At 43.0% G+C, this 17,420-nt stretch overlaps 1 protein-coding gene across 8 annotated transcripts in view; it reads left to right on the top strand.

The window, feature by feature from the left end:
* CPSF6 (cleavage and polyadenylation specific factor 6) overlaps positions 1 to 17,420 on the top strand; it is a 532,852-nt gene that overhangs the window by 170,065 nt on the left and 345,367 nt on the right. For all 8 annotated transcript variants that reach the window (XM_069229589.1, XM_069229590.1, XM_069229588.1 and 5 more), the window contains exon 2: positions 6,141 to 6,344. In XM_069229589.1, coding sequence (XP_069085690.1) covers positions 6,234 to 6,344 — 111 coding nt within the window. In that variant the 5' untranslated portion in view covers positions 6,141 to 6,233. The remainder of the gene's footprint in view (positions 1 to 6,140; positions 6,345 to 17,420) is intronic.

Raw genomic sequence — 17,420 nt, forward strand, 5'->3', positions numbered from 1 at the left:
GAGGATACCTTGGGGAGGCTACATAACAAAAGGCTGCATGTCTGGGCCTGAAGGGTGGACCTCTATCCCAGGAGGGTGGGCCCGACCTGGAGAAGTGGTTGAGTGAAGGCCCGGGAGGACAAGCTGAGGTAATCGGACACTAGGCCAGCTTGTTCTGAGAGGCCCTGTAGTCGGCGACCTCCTGGCATCCATCCCTTGAGGATAGTCTGTGTCTCTGCCGGACGGGGAGCATCCACGAGGAGCGACTACATGGCTGCAGGGTCCTTATGACTGTCCCCTTGTCAGGAGGCACTGTGTGGTGGTCTTTACTGTGGTGGGGCCCTTGTTGGTGCTGCCAAAGTGCCCTCCTATTGACCCTCCCCCTTTTTTACTTTGGGGACTGTTCCAGCTTTCCACGTTATGGTTTTCAGTTTCCAGGAGTTGGCCACTCCTCCCTCCCCACTACCCCTCTGGCACTGGGCCAAGACGCAAAAGTGAATGGACCATGGATCTCCTCCTGCATGGGAGCTTGCAGGACCTCTTCCAGCTAAACACAAATTAGTCAACTCCCTCCTTCACTGGAAAGGGGTACACATCCCACTTCTACAGGAATCCTACTTGACATGTACCAAATGCTATAGGTTCTAAAACCAATGGAGGGGTCAGGTCTACACCACCAACTATTCTATTTTTATTAGTGGTTCTCTGATATGGATAAGGATGGGCACCCACTTGCATGTTCTATTGACATTAAAGGACCTCAAGGTTAAATTTATCTTGCTGGTGGACCGCCTGAATGGTTCCCCCTTTGTAATAGTTAACATTTTACCCTCCGAACTCTAACTAGACTGACTTCCGACATGGGCTCTCTGCTTTACTGGCACATTGACCACACCTCCCTGGAGTCATAGGGAGGTAATTTTAACAGTGTTCTGAATAAAAGGCCAGACTGTTAAACCCTCCTTTTTAGCCTGACTGTCGCCTGCGCTCAGATTCTGGCCTCATGGCTTGCTCATTGGTTTGTGCAGGACTCATTGCCCTTCCTTTACTCAAGGATCAAATGCTACTCATTTAACTCCTCAGTTTATGACCTTCCGGTTCGCCTGGACAGAAGATTGTGCTTTACTGTCCTCTGCTTCGACATCACCTCTGGCTACCTCCTAGGTAGAACGGGCTCAGAACACAATCCCATACTGCTCGTCTTGTCTTGGGGCATGATGTCTTCCCCTGTTCCCACTTGGTGACTTCAACCCTCGATGTGGTGAACCCTGCCTTTCGGAACACATAGGCAGATCAGATGACAGACTACTTCAAGCATAATGAGGGCTTCACCTCCTCCCCGGCTACAGAATGTGAGGCCTTTAAAGCGGTTTTCTGAGGGACTTGTATACATGCAATCATCTGCAAGAGGCATGCAATACACCACAGCTTGACTGATGTGGAGACCCCAAATTGGGGGAGTGGGGTGTAATGTCCATAATTCTACTCCAACCACGCCACCATCAACTCCAGGATGATTGGGAAGCGCTGCTGGAGGGGCTGTGGTGCTTAGACTGCAATTCAAATGTGACCCGCACTCACTCAGTGGGGACAAATCCAGGTGCTTTAATGGAGTGACTCGTTAAGAGGCCAGCAGAGGTTCATCCTCCGCAGCCTTGGTGGGAAGTTGTTCTACTCCCACCACAACATTCATGAGGCCTTTGTGGAATTCTACAGGGCCCTATATCACCATTGCCCTGATGCTACGCCAGAATCCGTTCCTCTCCCCCTCTTAACCTGTTCTTAACCCTCTGTTAGCGTGGCACAAAAGCATTCAGACTTCACTTAGAGGCAATGGGTACAATATTTTTGCAGCACTCAAACAGTAATAAGGTGATAACACAGTACAAGAAAAAAGAAAAATCCCAACCAAAATGAAAGCACATTTTGATTAATAAAATGACACCAAAACAACAAAATTCCAATTAGTCAGACACATGTATTTTTCAAGTTTTTAGGTTGCTATGTCACCTAAAAAGCACAAAGTGACACTCTCTGTCATCTGGTTGTGCTAGACTGGGGGAAAGTTATTAGTTCAGGCCAACTAAGGGTCAGATCCAAGGACCAGGTTAGTTCAGCTGAAACAATTTCCTTCTTAAAGTCTGGCATGAAGTGTTCCGTTCATAGTGGAGGAGCACACAAGGAACAGGAAAAGCATTGCAGAATTTCCCTTTTCCTACCTCTGACTGGCTGCTGAAGACAGTCTCGCCCCAGGCACTAGTCACCCACCTTCAGACTACGGCATTCTCTAGGATTCACTGTCAACGTGCCAAAGTCACCCCTGATTTTGTCTAAGATGCTCACTTTCATCAGAGCTGTTCTGAATACCGTGCAGTTCTGTGCCAACCCTCCAGAGCGGAGAGTCCAGGACATGATCCTAATATTTGAAACTCCATTCTGGATTTCGGTGAGATTGATTCTGAGGCTTTTGGTCTGATGGCCTCCTGCTCCTTGCTGGTGGAGCACACCCATTGGCACATGTGGGCTCTTTAGTGGAACTGAAATACCAGTGAGTGCAGCATAGAAGGAATATCTCTGACCTGATCCAGCTTTCGAAGAAGACTGCAAATAATCTGCAGTGGTAGCTTACTGACTATGATTGGACATGCAGCAGATTCCTCTCTTCCCCCACCGGAAGCTCACAGCAGTGACCGATGCTTTGCTTTGCTTCTCGGGTGAGGTGGTCACATAGGATAGATGGAGCTCCAACTCTGATTTCTAGCGGACGCCCAGCTCCACATCCTTCTTCTGGACCTTATGGCAATTCACTTGGCATTGAAAGCTTTCCTCCCATCCATCAAAGCAAGTCTAGTTCAGGTGTTCACAGACCGCACTACCCCCATGTGATATTGCAACAAAGCAGTGGAGTGGGGACGTATACTCTATGCCAACAGGCCCTCCACCTCTGGACTTGGCTGGAGCGAGGATGTCTTTCTGATTGTGCAGCTCTAGACAGGCTCTCTGACTGCCAGGACAAACAAACTCAGCCACTGATGTCTTGCAGATAACAAATGGCATCTGCACCCGGAGGTGGAGCAAGGTCTCTTCTAGGGAGAACATTGGCTTAATCTATTCGCCACTGCCAAGAACACACAATGTTTGCTCTTCTGCGCACTGGAGTTTACAATGCGGCTCTCGCTTGGAGATGTGTTCTGGTTAAACTGGAACCTGGGGCTCCTTTGTGGCTTTTCACCAGTAGCGCTTCTGCTCAGAGTTCTCAAAAGATCAGGACAGACTAGGCCCACGTTATTCTAGTGGCTCTGGATGGGGCATACAGGTGATGGTATCCAGACCTCTAAATTATAAGCATCTCGAACCAGGCTGCCTTTTTCGGAACTTTCTGTTGCAAGAGCAGTGCAGGATCCTATACTGAAACCTGTGCACACTCCACCTTCATACGTGGAGTTTGAGCAGCAACAGGTGAAGGCCTTTGACCTGCTTCCCGAGATCTGTGATGCCCTCTTTAAAGTCAAGCGTTCCTCAGCAAAGTTTGTATGCAATTTCTGTTTTTATTCAGAATTTGTCACTTAGTGCGTCTCCTCCAGTCATGTTGACCCGCTCTTGCCCCCCAAGCCCATCGGATGTTTTCTGCTATACTGTACTTAGTCTGGCATGGCCTTGCCACAAGCACCGTTGAAGGTTACCTTTCAGCTATAGCTGCTTTTTTACAGTTACCAGACCAGTCCTCACTGTTTTCACCTGTTGTGACAAGGTTTTTTAAGGGCTTGCTACATTTGTTTCCTCCTCCCCTTTTCATCATGCCTTAATTTGATTCTAACATGTCTCACTGGCTCACCATTTGAACCCCTGCATAGTTGTCTGCTCAGACTTCTAACTCTCAGGATGGCCTTCTTGGTAACCATAACATTAGGCACAAGGGTAGGTGCACTTCTAGCCCTTTTACTTAACCATACGTACACCAGCTTTTACCCAGACAAACTGGTTCTTCAGTTGTGTGCCTCTTTTCTGCTGAATGTGATCACTTAATTTCATGTCGGCCAGGATATCACACTGCCAACATTTTTCGCCTAGCCTGGGCCGTAAGAGATCTTTCTACATCGATTGCACCAAAGAACATCAGGTAGACAATCAGCTCTTCATTGGGTTCACTGGAGCGAGATAAGGCGAGGCTGGTCAGAAATGGACCATTTCTCAACCTCTTGTACTCTGCACCATGATCTGCTATGCGTTAGTTAAAAAGCAGCCTTCTAAAGGCTTGCGGGCCAATTCTACCAGAGCCAAGCCGCTACTACTGGTTTGCACACGAGGTATCTGTCCTGGACATCTGCCAAACTGCTCAAATGGGCATCCCTCCACATGTTCTCATAGCACTACTACTTGAACAGTTTGGTCCATCAAGACGGGCACTTTTGCCTGTTCAGTTATCTGGGATTTTGTGGTATGAGCAGTTTGCAGACCCAACTCTGGAGAGGGTTAGCTTGGATATTTATTCTAAAGTGAAGAATTTGCAATTAGAAGTCTTGATCAGAAAAACAAGTTACTTACTTCAGTAACTCTTTTTCTGGTAGAGACTTTATCTAATTGCAGATTCCTCACTGACCCTGCCATCCTCACAATTCTGCAAAGTTGGCACTTCATCCTAATAAAATTCTGCTTACTAGTCAAACACTTAGTGTAATGTAGCTCTGCGTTTTTGGTGCAGAAACAGTCAGAAAAGAAACTGTCAGCACACCCGGGTGCCCCTTATCTAGGTACTGCCAACATCCCTTCCAATGCAGATGCTGTGGTGCCGAATGATGCCACCTACCTACCTGCATGCAGAGTTACTGTTCAAGACTTTCCGGTGCCTCTGTATAGTCTAAGGTGAGGAATCTGCAGTAGAAAATTGTTACTGAAGTTAATTGACTTGTTCCATAGTAGAAACTTGCTCCAGTTTGCTCCATTACTCTTTGCTGTTGTTTGTTAGTGAACATCAGAACATCCCCCGCCCTACCCACACTTAGAATCAACCAATAGCAGAGGTCAAAGTGGATTGATTTGTTCCTCATAAGAAGACTGATTCCTTAAGTCAGGCTGTCTTACGACCTTTGAAAAATGTATAATCCATCATTCTGATTCTCCTTCAAGTGTCTGCATGGTATCAGAATTGTATTACAGTATTGATGTGGTATGATTTTGAATGTTACCTCAGTCTTTTAGTAATTGTGTTAAAATGACAGTTCTGGGGTGACGACTTTGGCCATCAAACCTCGTTGTTTCCCCTCACGCACAAATTAGAAGATGTGCGCATTGCTCATTGAAAAGCCCACAGTGTTGTGTGCAAACATTGTGTAAGTCTTGGGACTTATTCATTTGGAGAGATGTTTAGGAGTGCAGCAAATTGAACATATTTTTGAGAGCATAGACTCTCCAGATTGGTCAGAGATTGGTTTAGTTAGACATGTTCACTCTTTGAAACAAATGACTAATCCACTCTCTTCCCCACATTCCCACTTCTTTCTTCCGCAACTCTGTCTTTCAGCATATTCCTCTTTTAGGCAATACGTTTGTCCCTAAGAAACACTCAAGCTCAAAACTTTAACTGTTCATACTAATTGACCTGCAATTTTTCCTCTTACCTAGATGTTTTGATTAGATTCAACAATTATCTTCTATGCACAAGTCAAAATAAGAAAGATCACACCTTTTTTGCAAATATCTTATTTGGATTGTATAAAAATGTACAAAAAACTGTTTATTATATCTTCGCTATATCAATGTTTGTATGTTATATTTCCACGAGCATCTCCTTCTTTTTTTTTTTTTTTTTTTTTAATTGCTCTCAGTAGCATTGCTTTTATACACTAACTGAAAGTATAAAAATGATCATTTAATAGGCACATGCGATAGAGTGCTGTTCTTAATTAAAAATGTTTTCTCTCTGGCAGCCATTTGTCCTATTTAATTCATTGTAATGCCCGAATTCTTGTAGATTAAACAAAGGTTGTCTTTGCTTTTTTTAAGTAGATGTAGGCTGGTGGGACACAATAATTAATGTAATTCTGTGAGGTGGCCAATGAGAGGTTGTTCTGTTGATGTGACTTGGAAATTTTAACATAGTGAAGAGAATGTCCACTTGAAATTAATGATTTCATTAGTAATTCAAGACACTTTCATTGTAGGAAGCAGAGTATGTTGGACACGATCAGCTAGATTTGTATGAAGATGTTATCTCCCCTGCAAACAATGGCGATGCTCCAGAGGATCGGGATTACATGGATGCTCTGCCACAGTCTGGGGATGATGTAGGTAAAGGGTCTTCGACAAACGTTGTGTACACCTATACAGGAAAGCGAATTGCACTGTACATTGGGAACCTTACATGGGTAAGTCATATTTTCTAAAGGATTTCAAAAATGTCTTTATGCTGCAGTGTAGACCCTAAATATTGAAAGCTAATAAAGCAAGTAACTTTTGGAATATAGTCTCAAACTTATTTAGTTGCTGGTGATATATCATTACACACCCACCCATATTAAGATGTGAACGTATGGAGCCAGAGGACACCTGAAGTTATCATGCTGATTGGGGGAATCACTAAACTCCCTATTGATGTGCATACAATGTATTTTGGAATTCTCAAATAAAGGGCCTCGTTTGTGCTTATTGGAACTGTTGTTTTGATAACTGCAATCATATGTCTCTCTGACTAGATGTAGATGACAAACCTGTATTTTTCACCCACATTCTAAGTTTACAGTTTTAAGATGGGCACACAAAAGGCCTACAGAAGCAGTTGAATAAAGATGGTGAAAAGATAGGCAGTACTGTGTGCTACTTGCTTGCAATAGTTAACTTGTTCACTATTGTCGACCTGTCCATATCAGCTCAAGAGTTCTTGAGCCACCTGAAAGCACCTTGCATTAAGCCAACTAAGGAAGTCGTGCAAATAACGGGGACCCTGCAAGCTACAGATCGGTATATAGCACTCTGTTGTGTAGGTACGCTTCTTGAAAAGGCATCATTCTCTTTATCCTTTTGAACAAAATAGACCCCTCTGCAGCAGAATTCAGACCAGAAAGTAGTACTGGTTTAGCATTATCCTCCATCTCTGACGTCAAGAACAACACAGATCTGGATGGAGCAGCAGGATTAGTCCTTATGGACGTATCCTCGTTATTCAACGCTAATGGCTGCTAACTAGACTTAAGAGTGAAAGCACTAGAAGCCGTCTGGACTCAGTCGCTCTTTTGCACTTTAATATATGAAACCTGCTGACCGTGTTTACTCTTTCAAGCTCACAAATGTGATTGAACCTTAAGACATCTGAACTTGGAGACTGCTTCTTGCCAATAAAGCAGCTTGGCAGAGTCGTCGACCAACCCCCCTCTCCCCGGCCTCTCCCCACCCTTCCATACAACCTACCCCCCACCCAAAAAAAAAAAAAACTCCCTCCTTCAGTGTGACCTCTTGAACTAGTGGTACCAATTGGAACATCTGTTGACTAATTGAAATTACAAAAAAAACTGGAAATACCTAGCTGATAAAAAAGTTGTGACACAACAACCAAGGACTGAAAAACGTTTTTTTTGTTTTGTTCTCACAGCATTCAAAACTATTGCATACACTATATTCACTTACTCTTTCACCCTTATGACTGCTGTGTGCTGCTTCATTAAATCTGGGCATTCATCCTGGGTCTCAAACATAAAAAACTCAACTCTTAGCACCTTCAGCCAGCCATATGCAACGAATGGAACTAGTTTCTCGTCCAACCATTGATTTCCTTGTGACCTTGTTATATGGAATAGGAAAGAACTATAGCTGAAGTACATTATAACACGATTACTTGTAAAGATATATGTTCTATTTTTTCAACATGGTCTTTAAAGCCTAATAACGTTTTTGTTGGATAGTTAAGGAGAACATAATGCTCATACTGTTAATGTGAAAAGGGTAGAAAGTGCTAAAAATACCAGAATATACCAGCAGTCGCAAGCTTGTTTACCTAAAGAGGCAGCCCTCCTCGACCCATTTGAAATCCTTCTTGGCATAGATTGCTATAGTTTTCTCCACCTTACTGTTTGTCTGCCAGAATATGTTGGAGAGGGGTTGCATATGATTTCTTTACTAATCCTCTTGCACAAAGCCCACTTGAGTCTGAATTAGGATTGGGAAAATCGTCCTCAGTGTGTGAGCTAAAACTCCTGCTTTGCTATATTGGAGATCATTGATAGCTCTATTGCTTCTATAGTGATTCTGCCTTCTAGGACCAGGATAGGTAGCAGGATATTTGCCAGAAAGTCATCTCCAATTCTCATTGTATCTTCATTTGAACGCTACAGCTTATGGAAATCATGAAAGTACCTTGCAAATGCTTCAGTGATTGTAGTAGGGTGGTTAGGAACCTTGTGCAACATTTGCAATGATGAGTAGATCCATTTACACCCCACTCAGCCTCATTTGAGCAACAACCAACCACGTGGCATTTTCCCTTTGTTATTGATGATGCCATGTTATATGTTACAGGGTGTAATTAGCACTGGAAATGAATAACACATTAAGATCAAATTTATTTTGTTCTAGTATGATCATATGATGAATTCATATAGTAATGGCTTGTCCTGTCACTGGCCTCGCACTTTGAAACAGCTTGTTTATATCTTAATAATTTATTCTTAGTGCGGAAAGTGTCGTCCGTGCCCCCCCCCCAATATGACCCAAGGAGATGGAGTCACCATTCGAATCAAATTAGGCGTGAAGATGATCTCGCAGTTAGTCCTTACCTTGGGGCATTGTGTATTTAGATATGTTCCTTTCAATTGCTTTATGTACTCATGAGACATGACATAATTTCAGGCACAACTGAACGGGTGAGTGATGGGAAATTGACCCCTCAAGCCCCATGTTGAGCATTGTGATAGTAGCGGCAAGGTCTCTTTGATGCAGGAAATAATCATTGTGGAACATATACAATATGAAAGTATACTCCTTGAGTTAGTCACCAGGGTTCTGCAAGGCCACTATCTCCTATCAAGTTCCTCAGCAAGGCTCTCATTTGCGTTATCCCTGTCAATAGGGATAAATACATACTTGTATTGTAATAGTATTTATATAACGCTTACTACCTCTGATGAGGCATTGAAGCGCTTTTCGGCGAATAGCACCCTCCTTCGGAACCCAAAAGGAATTAGTGGTGGGAAATATGAATACAGTTTTAGTATTATTATGAGTTTATTTGACCCGCAGATATGTGAGTTTGTTAGTTGGATTGACTGGAGTAATGGAGGGGTGGAGGAGGGAAGAATCCAGAAGTGTTAATTGGGAGTTTATGGTAATAGGATTTAGGCTTTGGATGAGTAAAGGGGGATGGAGGAGGGAAGATTCTGTAGAAAGGGTTAGGGAGATCATAGTAGCATGAGGAGTTCTGGATGAGTTAAAGGTGAGATAAATGAGGGAGAATTTAGTAGGGTTGTTTGGGAGATGGTAGTAAAGTGAGGTTTGGGTGAGTTAGATGTGGAAGATGAGGGAAGAGCTTAGGCAGGGTTATTTAGGAGATGAAAGTAGTAGAATGGATTTGGGATGAGTCCGAGTGGGAATGGAGGATAGATTGATAGAGGCATGACATATGGTGATGGGTAGACAAAGTGTGATATAAAATGAGAGCATGGATTTATAAGTATCTAATATAACAACTTATCTACGAGCTGCGCAATGACCTATGAACATGTTAAGCATAGAATAACATACACACCACATGTGTATATATATATACATGCATATATGTACATACATATTTGAACCATGAACAAATATACATTAGTTAAACAGGTTTAAAGAGTATGTGTGTAGTTTGTTATGACATAGTAGTGATACATATATTTTCTAAAGAACTATACATAACTAGAAATATACACATAATCAGATAAAAAAATATTTATCAACATAGGCATATGCAGTCCATAGCTGTTTGAAAATGGTGGTTATGAAGGAAAGAACCAACTCTTGAGTAGTTTTCTGAAGACAAGATAGTTATCTGTGGCTCTTATAGTTAGGGGGTAATGAATTCCATAGTTTGGCTGCTTGAACGTAGAAGGATGTACCACCTATAGTTTTTTTTCTTGTATGGTGGTGTTTTAAGGGGGGGGGGGTGCCAATCTTGAGCGGAGGTTTCTTTGTTGAATATATTTGGTTATTTTGTTTCTGATTAAAAAGCTGTCCTGTTCCATGTATAGCTTTGTGGGTGATACAAAGTAGCTTGAAGGTGCATCTTCTTGCAACGGGTAACCAGTGTAGTGCTCTGAAGGCAGGGGAGATGTGGGCTTGTGGCTTTACATGTAATAGTAGCCTGGCTGTGGAGTAGGTTTTTCATAATAGAGATGATCCATGGTAGAGGCCATTGGCATAATCCAGTTTTGATAGTACAAGCAAGATAGTAGCTTGCAACTTGTGTGGAAATCCGAGGTGGGGGAAGATGTGTCGTAGAGTCTTCAAGGTGAAGAAGCTTGTTTGTGCTAATTTGTCCATTTGGGCATTCATTGTTAACTTGGAGTCCATGGTGATTCCAAGGTTTTTAACATCCTTGGATAATTGAAGAGGTGGTCCAAAATCGTCTGGCCGGGCGCACAATGGGTCATAGATTTTCCAGTCACCGCATACGAGTATTTCTGTTTTGGAGACATTTAGTTTGAGATGGCTCCAAGTCATCCACTGATCAACGGCTTTGAGGCAATAGAAGATTAGTGAGTTTTCAATGTTTTTGGGGCATTCTAATTTAAGTAGTATTTGTGAGTCCTCTGCATAGTTATAGCATGTGAGATAAAAATCATTGATCGGTTCTGGTAATTGTATCATGTAGATGTTGAAAAGCAAAGGTGAGATGATTGATCCTTGGGTATCCCTGCTTTTGTGAGGTAGGGTTTTTGATGAGAAGGGGGGAGGCTGGAAACTTTGGCAAATTCCAATTGCCACTGAAATCCAATGTGATTTTTCAGGAGTGACTCCTGTACTCCAGCAATGTTTGCTGTATACATGGAGCCTAGGGCAATGACTCTGCCTAAGTTATCTATCTTGGCAAAAACATTAGCTTCACCCATGTTTTCCTGACAATTAATTCCAATGTTTTCTGAAATAGGAGGGCTGCGTCACATCTCTTAAGGCATTGGAGTGCATCGGCAATAGTCCTTCTCCTTGCTGGTCTGCAGGGCTGGCACTACTGACACTCCCCTTTTAATCACACTTTACTTTTTCAAATTCTATTTGAATGGAACATGTTTCTTATATCATGGCCCCTCCAGGGGACTTTGTAGCTAAGTACTCCGGGGGGACTTTGTAGCTAAATACTCCATATGAGTTGCAGACACGCTTTGAGGTATAGTCTGTCTGGGAGATGAGAACCATGTTCTTAAATATATTTTTGTGGCATAGTAAAGGGCCCTGAAAAACCTATAACGGTTTGCAGTGGAATATGTATGATCAGTAACCTAGAGTACATATTTGCTACTTAAAAATACTGGTGCTGTTCTATTAAAGGTATTGTGAAACCGCAGAGTGGTGAAAATACTTACATTTGAAAATTGTATTAGTGCAGGTGCACAGTGACTCACTGTTAAAAGCTCTGAGTGTGATACAGTTGCTCTGCCTTGGTGCTGCAACAGGAGATGTGGTGAAAGAAGCGATGGTCCAAGATCATTGCCTACTTTGAATGTCCCACAGGTTGCTGTGTACACAGTCTACTCGTAAACCGATTATAGACAGCATCCCTTGTAAGGCGAAGCCCTAGATCAAAAGCAGCACAGAGAAATTGATACTTGTACATACAACATAGTTATTAGCGTAGTCCTAGCTGGGTTTCTGGAACGTGTTCTCACAAGGAATATAACCTGCCACACTCTTTCTTGTACAGAGATTGTTACTCATCAGTCTGACTGCAAGTTAACAAGCTCACTTACCTTCTGCAGAGAGCAGATAGGTAAACTGGCAGAATTGACCACTCTGAGTATCACAGTTACCCGGTTATTTGTGAAAGTCTATCTCTCTTGTTAGAGTTGTGGTGCCTTTCTACCTTAGTATCACTTCAAAGGTAGCCCACGTCCTTTTAACAATAAAGTGCACCTGCATCTATCCTCACCCATTTGAGCTGATGGCTCCATAGCGTGTACCTCGTTGTATGTAGCTCACTGACTTCTTTGGTTAGCCACGAAATCCTTGTTCCTACTGCTTCTCACGATCTCCAACCATGAATTCAGTTGTAGAAGGTAGAGTACCAGGGAGAACCTGGGAAATTTGCTTGCTTGTTCTTAGAGAAAGCTTAGTGCTATCCCGTCCAGCACCAGCATGTCCAAGGCTCATGTCTCACTCCACTGGCGAAGCTTTCCACTTCCTCTCACCCAGCCCTTTAGCCGCACGTTTGAAGGGTAGCATCACAACACCACCCATGCACCACGTGTTCACAAACATTCTGTCCCACACGTCCTTTGCACTGCAGTCACACAACACTACACCTGCATTCGGTGTAAAATATATAGGGCAGGGCCTTTTGTTACACAGCACCGACTATGCATCTTTCGCCATCAATGCACTACGGTAACACCACCTCAAAGGTGTGCATTGGAACCACATTAATGGCAGGCCGATCACAAGAGTTTTTATCAAGTCATACATGCTTGCTTTTCCTTCATCCTTGCTTCGCTCTCTAGTCCTTTCTTCTCCCCTTTTCCCACATACCGAAACTGTTCCATCTCACCCATCACATCCTACCCTTCCCCCATTTCCATGATACAGCCCCACCTTCATACTTTGCGGGCCATAATTCACTGTGTACGACAATGGAACCAGCATCAAAATGTTCAGCACAACGCACTCTGTGTGCCTAGGTCATCTCTGGGTCCCCACACAAGGTTGGGGGGGTGCAAAAGAATAACCCCTCCCACCATTGAGTGTCTTTTTAAGTTCTCTCATGGCTAGAACCTTTGTTTCGCAGCTCCGAGTAGTTTGTGCTTTAAGGGCCTTGTTTTGTAATATTATTCTAGTAAGCCTGCCAGGCCTGAAAATGTGTAATGGACAACACCCTCTAGGGGCTAAATATATGGTTACACTGCATTACGTTCAGCCATTCTGTTTTTATGTGGTTATGCTCTCTAGGGGGTGACTATATGGTTACATGGCCATGTTTTTTATAAATGCTATTTTTATTGTGGTGCCCTCTAGGACCTGTTCAGAGCATTGCAGTCAAGATACTACAATATTCGCTGCAGTCAGAGACACACCCCATAATGCTTTGCGGGGCAATCCTTTTGCAAAACATTTTTGCCCATAGCGCACAATGTGGTGGTCCTAGGACAATGGGACCACTATCAAAATGTTCAGCATGACTTGTTCTTTCTTTCAGTCATCCCTGGGTCCCCACATTAGATTGGAGGGGGGATTTATAGTGTAAATCAAATAAATAATGGCAATATTTTCATTTTTTGCTGCAGCTAGAGGAAGAAGGAAAATGGAAGTGCTTTAAGTTATATGAAGAGTCACTGGAATTATGTGGCAGAGAGGACCAAATTTTGCGGCATGGTTGACCATTTATGTGGCAAGAAAAGTCCTGTTATGCATTTACAACGCCAATAGCTCTAATTCAAGCAAATGCAAGACCTATTGCATTGCAAATGCTTGTTTTATTTTTGCTTTCCAACCAGCTTGTGTTTTGTTAATCCCTTAGCTGCTGGGCCCATTTGTGACTATTTGGGGTAGTTCGAGCTTAGGCCGTCATAACTTTTTGTCCGCATAAGCTATCCATGGCAAATTTCTGTCCTTTTTTTCCCAACATCCTAGGGATTCTAAAGGTTCCACTGGAGGAGACCAATAAATTAGCCAAAATACAGCAAAAAGTTTGTGTTTCTTTTTCAGAAAAATGGAGGGTGGGGAAAAGGGCTGCAGAAGAAAGCATGTGTTTATTTTCCCTGTAAGTGACATAAACAAAGAGTTTGCGGTTCTAAAATCACCATCTTTCCACTGTTGTGTAGCCGTTTTAGTTATAGCTCCATGTACGTTATTTTAGCATACTAGGCCTGCCGCTGTGCACTTTAACCTTATTCAGCTTCATTTATTATTCTTACAATTGCCACTTTTGCGGGCTTGTTTTTTTTTCTATCTAGTTGTTTTTGCTTAGATTAGCGCTACTTTCTTAAACATTAATTTCTTCTTCACTCTATACTACTTTCAAGGCTGCAGCAACCGGTTGCCGGTGAACGTGGTAAGAGTTTTGTCTCCGACATTCATAGAAAAACACACCTCCTTGCGTAGTGACATTTTCTTAGAACATCAGCTGTTTTATTATAAAAACACTTCCTTGTCCCTTACACATTAGAAGGAGATTTCAGGCAGAGAACCACAACTGTATGCTGTTTGCTTCGCTACAGCTGCTTATGCAGCCTTCAGACCTTTGCTCAGGTATGGGAGAAGATGACTTCCCAGCGGAACCTGTAGGGCAGAACTAGAGCTTAACATGCTGTGCTTTATTATAGCCTAGGTAGGAATTAGTCTATTGACTCTAGTAACAATATGGTAGTGTTATTTCTGTGCTTCACTCTCCTTGTCACAATTCTAATCTTGTCATGCTGTGTCACCCTGGTTATTGCAGTACATGCTTTGCTATCTAAGATGCAGTTGCTTCATTAAAACCTTATTGAAACCTATATTGCCTCTGTTTGTCATTGTGTATGTGAGACTAATGTAACTGAGAGAAATGGATGAGACCTGAGTGACCACGATTTCCCTGAGAAATTAACTATGTCATGCGCTCGGCTGCCCAATCATCCCTGCTCTTGAGTAGGAAAGAGACACTGCTAGTTAGCCAGAGCAAAACCCGGAGTAGGGCGTCTGGCGTCATCTGTAGTGGGTTCAGACTCAGTCTCCCACACAGCAGGCGATTCTGCTGCTCAAAATCCAGTAGTCTTGTTAGAATAATGAGAGCCTACGCGGCACCAGCTTTCAGGAACAGGCAGACTTGAATCAGAAAACCAAATTTTTCAGCACAATTTTTGCATTTTACTGGGACATACCCCATTTTTACAATTTCTTTTGTGCTTTCAGCCTCCTTCCAGTTAATGACAGATATGGATGTGAAACCAATGCTGGATCCCAGAAAGCTAAATATTTATGTAGATCCCTCAAGGTTTTCCTACAGAAAGTAATAGCTGAAATAAAAATAAATATTGAAAATGAGGTGGAAAAAAGAGCCATTTCTGTCCGCGTTTTCTTCTGTAACTTTTTCCAGCTGTGGCAGATTTTTAAAAGCAATATACTGTTACATCTGTTGGACTCTTCTGGTTGTGGGGATATATAGGGCTTGTAGGTTCATCAAGAACCCTAGGTATTCAGAGCCAATAAATGAGCTGCACCTTGCAATGGGTTTTCATTATAAACCGGTTATACAGCAATTCATTTGGTGAAATATAGAGATTGAAAAATATGTATCAAGGAAACCTTTATATTTCCAAAATGGGCACAAGATAAGGTGTTGAAGCAGTGGTTATTTGCACATCTCTGAATTCTGGGGTCCCTATACTAGCATGTGAATTAAAGGGCATTTCTCAAATAGACTTCTTTTTTACACACTGTCTTACATTTGGAAGCAAAACAAATAGAGAAAGACAAGGGGCAATAACATGTGTTCTTCTATTCTGTGTTCCCACGAGTCTTCCGATTAAAATGGTACCTCACTTGTATGGGTAGGCCTAGTGCCCGCAACAGGAAACGCAACATGGGCACACCACATTTGTACATTGAAATCTGATTGTGTTTTTTTGCAAATTGCCTAGCTGTGGATTTTGGCCTCTTGCTCTGCCGGCACCCAGGAAAACCTACCAAACCTGTGTGTTTTTTAAAACTAAGCACCTAGGGGAGTCCATGATGGAGTGACCTGTGGGACTCTCACCAGGTTCTGTTACCCAGAGTCCTTTGCAAACCTCAATTTGGCAAAAAAAAAAAACATGTTTCTCTCAGATTTCGGTGCTGCAAAGTTCTGGAATCTGGGAGGAGCCACAAACTTCCTTCCACCCAGCATTCCTCCAAGTCTCCTGATTAAAAACGGTACCTCACTTGTGTGGATAGGCCTAGTGCCTGTGTCCGGAATGGATCACACATTGGCCAATGTTAGTCCTTACATGAGGGTAACTGTTGACCCTGGGGTGATCCATTCCGGACACAGGCACTAGGTACAGGCACTCAAGTGGGGTAGTGTTTTTATCAGGGCAGGTGGAGAAACACTGGATGGTAGGAATTTTGTGGATCCCAGCATATCCCTGTAGTTTGTGACAGAAATGCAAGAACAAATAGTTTTTATTCAACTTTTCACCTTTGCAAGGTATTCTGGGTAAGAAAACGTTGGGGAATCAATTCAAGCCACACCTCTGTGGACTCCCTCAGGTGTCTAGTGTCCAGAAATGTCTGTTTGGTAGGCGTCCCTATATTGCCTCTGAGCCCAGGACCAAAAACGCAGGTGCCTGCCTTACAAAACCAGGTTGTTTTGTGATAGATAATTTTGATGTCTCCACAGTACGATTTGGGTGTGAAATTTGGGGCTGAACTAAATTGGGAAGCTCCCAAGAGAGCACTCTCTCTGTGCTTGCCGTTGCATGCACCTGCTCTCTGGGTTAGGCTAACCCGCTGTTGTCCCACTGCACAGACTGTGCTTGCGAAGGGACAGCAGGATTGTCCTCATCGCCTCCCTCAGAATCACTAGAAGAGAAGTTGTCGGATGGGAATCCAACTGAAAAATCACTTCCAGAGTCTGCGCCACTGTCATATCCCTCAGATGTTGTCTCAGTATCTGCTGTCTCAGTCTCTGATCCTACATCAGAGCTGTCCTCTGTAACCTGAGTTAGGGCTTTAGCAGCAGTCATCCAACGAGACGCCATCTTTGCTACTGGCTAAGCTGTTGCTCTAAAACACTAGCCTACGTAGACAGTCACAAAATTGCTGGTGGGTGTGTGATGCGTGCAACAGTAAAGGTCACCTTACCTTCACATCTTCGCTCATTCAGCACGTTCTCTCAATTACTTCACCTTTGTCACATACCAATCGTCAGTCTTTAGCTCCTCTGGCGCACAGTCCAGCAATCATTATTGGTGCTCCCACTCCCATGACCACCTCCTCAGATTCCCTCCGTACTACCGAGGAAAAGTGCCCTTCATCTCTCCATAGCCCCCCTCAAAGATACATTTCATTTGTATTATAGCGCAGGTAATGGCTGGCTTTACTAATCCACTCAGCTATTCACATAAAATACAGATTTTATCTTTGCAGTAGGCATATAAACTTTCTGCCCTACTTTATGGCATCAAAACTGCCACTAGACAAGTCAGATCCTTTTCTAGCAAAAACAGTATAACAAAAGTTAGCTTGACTTTTTTATTGCTGCCTAAAAGCTACAGTTGAGATGCGTCATTTGGAGTATGTGGCCCCCAGGG

Source organism: Pleurodeles waltl, chromosome 4_1, assembly GCF_031143425.1.
Source record: "Pleurodeles waltl isolate 20211129_DDA chromosome 4_1, aPleWal1.hap1.20221129, whole genome shotgun sequence".
Lineage (NCBI taxonomy): Eukaryota > Metazoa > Chordata > Amphibia > Caudata > Salamandridae > Pleurodeles > Pleurodeles waltl.